Raw genomic sequence first — 2,579 nt, 5'->3', positions numbered from 1 at the left:
ATTAGGTCCACCTTATCGAACTGATCAGTTTGACTATAAGTTTACGGAAATCAGAGCTCTGGATGACTTTTTATTAAGATTTAAATGTTTCTTGCTTATAATATTATTTTGAGATTTGTGTTATGCTTCGAGATTCATGTTGAATGATGAAAATTTGTTCGTGACATATCAAACATGTATTCTCATCATGAGGTTTTGTGTATTTGAAAACATAAAATTAAAAATGCTCATTTCTAGTTGGGATATAATTACATGTATATATATTGTCCCTATATATATATATATATATATTTATATAAAAGATCACAAATATTATTATTTACACTAAGATGCTATTTTTTGACTTACCAAACATAGCTTCCTCGGAAAATACTCAGCACTCAAAATTTGTATATAAATACATTAAAAGATTCACTGGAATGTAACATCACAGTCACTCACGGAAGCAACCATAGATAAAACATCTCTATCATTCTCCATCTCTTCCAAAGCCCTTTTTAACATCGGAGCTTCCTCTGATGGCTAACTCAAAAACCTCATCAATCGCCCTTACCGTAGACCCCTTCTTCTCCCCTTCCTCCTCCACCGCAACCCTAATCATCTCCGCACACCTCGCCGCTCTCTCCCTCATCTCCTTTCCCTTCTCCCCCTCCATAATCATCCTCACCACTCTCTCAACCATCCCCGCATCTACCTCACCCATCACCCCCCTCGCCATCTCCATCGCAACCCCCATCTCCTCCTCCATCAGCATCGAGTTATAGAATTGCTCCGACGTCACCGGCCATCCGATCAGCGGAACCCCTTTGCTCAAACTCTCCATCACCGAATTCCACCCGCAATGGCTCATAAATGCCCCCGTCGCCTTATTCGACAATATCTCAATCTGCGGCGCCCATCTCCGCGCTACCAATCCCCGCCGTTTCTCCGCCATCCTCGCCTCGAACCCATCCGGAAGCCACCTCTCTGCTTCAAACTCGGCGTTCATATTGAATCCATGCGGCGGCCGGACAACCCAGATGAACGCCACCCCGCTCGCCTCCAGCCCTTCCGCAAGCGCCATCATCTGCGACTCTCCGATCGTGTTCTGCGATCCGAACGAGATGTAAAGCACCGAAGACGGCCGATGAGATTCAAGCCATTCGATACAAGGATCGATCTCAATCCCGCATGCTCTGCTTGTCCCAACTGAGAATACACGGAGTCCGGCGATCCGCCTGAGTAGATCGACCCCGCAGGGTTCGATTTCCTCCACCGTGTTGCAGAGCAGAGCGTCCGATGTCAAATACAAATGAATATGGCGTCTGAGGAAGACGGACCAGTCATCTGATCCATCAGCGGCGAGCATGTAGTCCGACATCTGGGATCGGTGGAGACGAAATCGGTCGGGAAAGCCGGGGATCTGGAAGGTATCGGAATCGGTGAGACGGTGGGGGAGGTGTAGCCAGAGAGACATGAAGGAGGCGGTGCCGGAGCCGCTAGTGGCGAAGGAGAAATGTGGGATGCGGCGGTTGCGGGCGATGGGTAGGGACCAGGCGGTGAATAGGTCGGCGATGATAAGGAGAGGCGGGTGGCGGTGGAGGGCAGTGAGATTGGAGATTAGGAGATCGAAATCAGGGGCGAGGGTTTCGGATGCGAACATGAGGAGGGGGATGGAGTCGGTTTGGGAGATGGAGGAGGTGTTCTCGGTGTGGGGAGAAAGACCATGCTCGGTGGGAGAGAAGGGGAGGGAGGCGAGGTGGATGGAGGAGTTGGGAGGGAGGGAGGAGCGGAGGGATTCGATGTTGAGAGGGGTGGTGGCGATGGTGATGGAGCAGTAGGGTTTGAGGCGTTCGATCAAGCGGGCGAGGGCGAGGAAGGGGATGAGGTGTCCCTGCGCCATGAAAGGGAGCATTACGATGTACGGCTGTTCGTCCTTAGACATAGTGGTGGAAGACGAGGAAATGTGTTCTGTTGAGTATAAAATGCACTTAAAAGTGCAAGGAAGCTTTGAGGAGCTTCCGTGTAGAGACATGAAATGCTTATTTTATGAAATGTATTGATTGAGTAATGGTGATGTTTGATGTGGTAGCAATAAATTTTTATGGAGCAAGGATCTAGATTTATTTTTTATAGAAGATCTTCTAAATTTAAATTCTAGAGTGTCTTGGTTTCAATTTCATCAAATTTATAATTAAATTGATCGTCTCAATTAGGGCTATAAACGAGACGAGCTTGAACGAGCTCAGACTTGGCTTGTGTTCGGCTGGTTCAAAATAGCTCGTGTTCGAAATTGGCTCATATTCGAAATAGGCTCGTGAAGAGTGTGTTTGTGTTTGACTCGATTTAAATATTCGTGTTCGTATTCACCTCGCGTTCGGCTCAAAATTGGCACGTTAAAATTAAATTGAGAAAAATAAATGTAAAGTGTGGGATTTGAACCTGAATCAAATATATACAAAAAAAAAAACACTAACCACATTGCCGCATGAGGTTTAATGATTTAAATTTAGACATAAATGTATATAATATATTATTATAAAAATAATATATGTAATATATTGTTATATAAATTTTTTATTTCGAGCTAAAACGAGCTG

At 45.5% G+C, this 2,579-nt stretch overlaps 1 protein-coding gene across 1 annotated transcript; it reads right to left on the bottom strand.

Annotated features, from left to right (window-relative positions):
* Positions 1 to 352: 352 nt before the first annotated feature.
* Positions 353 to 2,089, bottom strand: LOC110017806 (crocetin glucosyltransferase 3). The gene has a single exon (XM_020714919.1). The coding sequence runs from the start codon at positions 2,012 to 2,014 to the stop codon at positions 470 to 472; it is 1,545 nt and encodes a 514-aa protein (XP_020570578.1). The 5' UTR covers positions 2,015 to 2,089; the 3' UTR covers positions 353 to 469.
* Positions 2,090 to 2,579: the final 490 nt, after the last annotated feature.

Source organism: Phalaenopsis equestris, unplaced genomic scaffold, assembly GCF_001263595.1.
Source record: "Phalaenopsis equestris unplaced genomic scaffold, ASM126359v1 Scaffold000002, whole genome shotgun sequence".
Lineage (NCBI taxonomy): Eukaryota > Viridiplantae > Streptophyta > Magnoliopsida > Asparagales > Orchidaceae > Phalaenopsis > Phalaenopsis equestris.
The sequence above is the reverse complement of the archived record's forward strand: the minus strand, read 5'-3'. Positions and strand labels throughout refer to the sequence as shown.

Excerpts from the sequence above, each read along its gene's own strand:
- LOC110017806 (XM_020714919.1), bottom strand. The coding sequence starts at position 2,014 with ATGTCTCTACACGGAAGCTCCTCAAAGCTTCCTTGCACTTTTAAGTGC.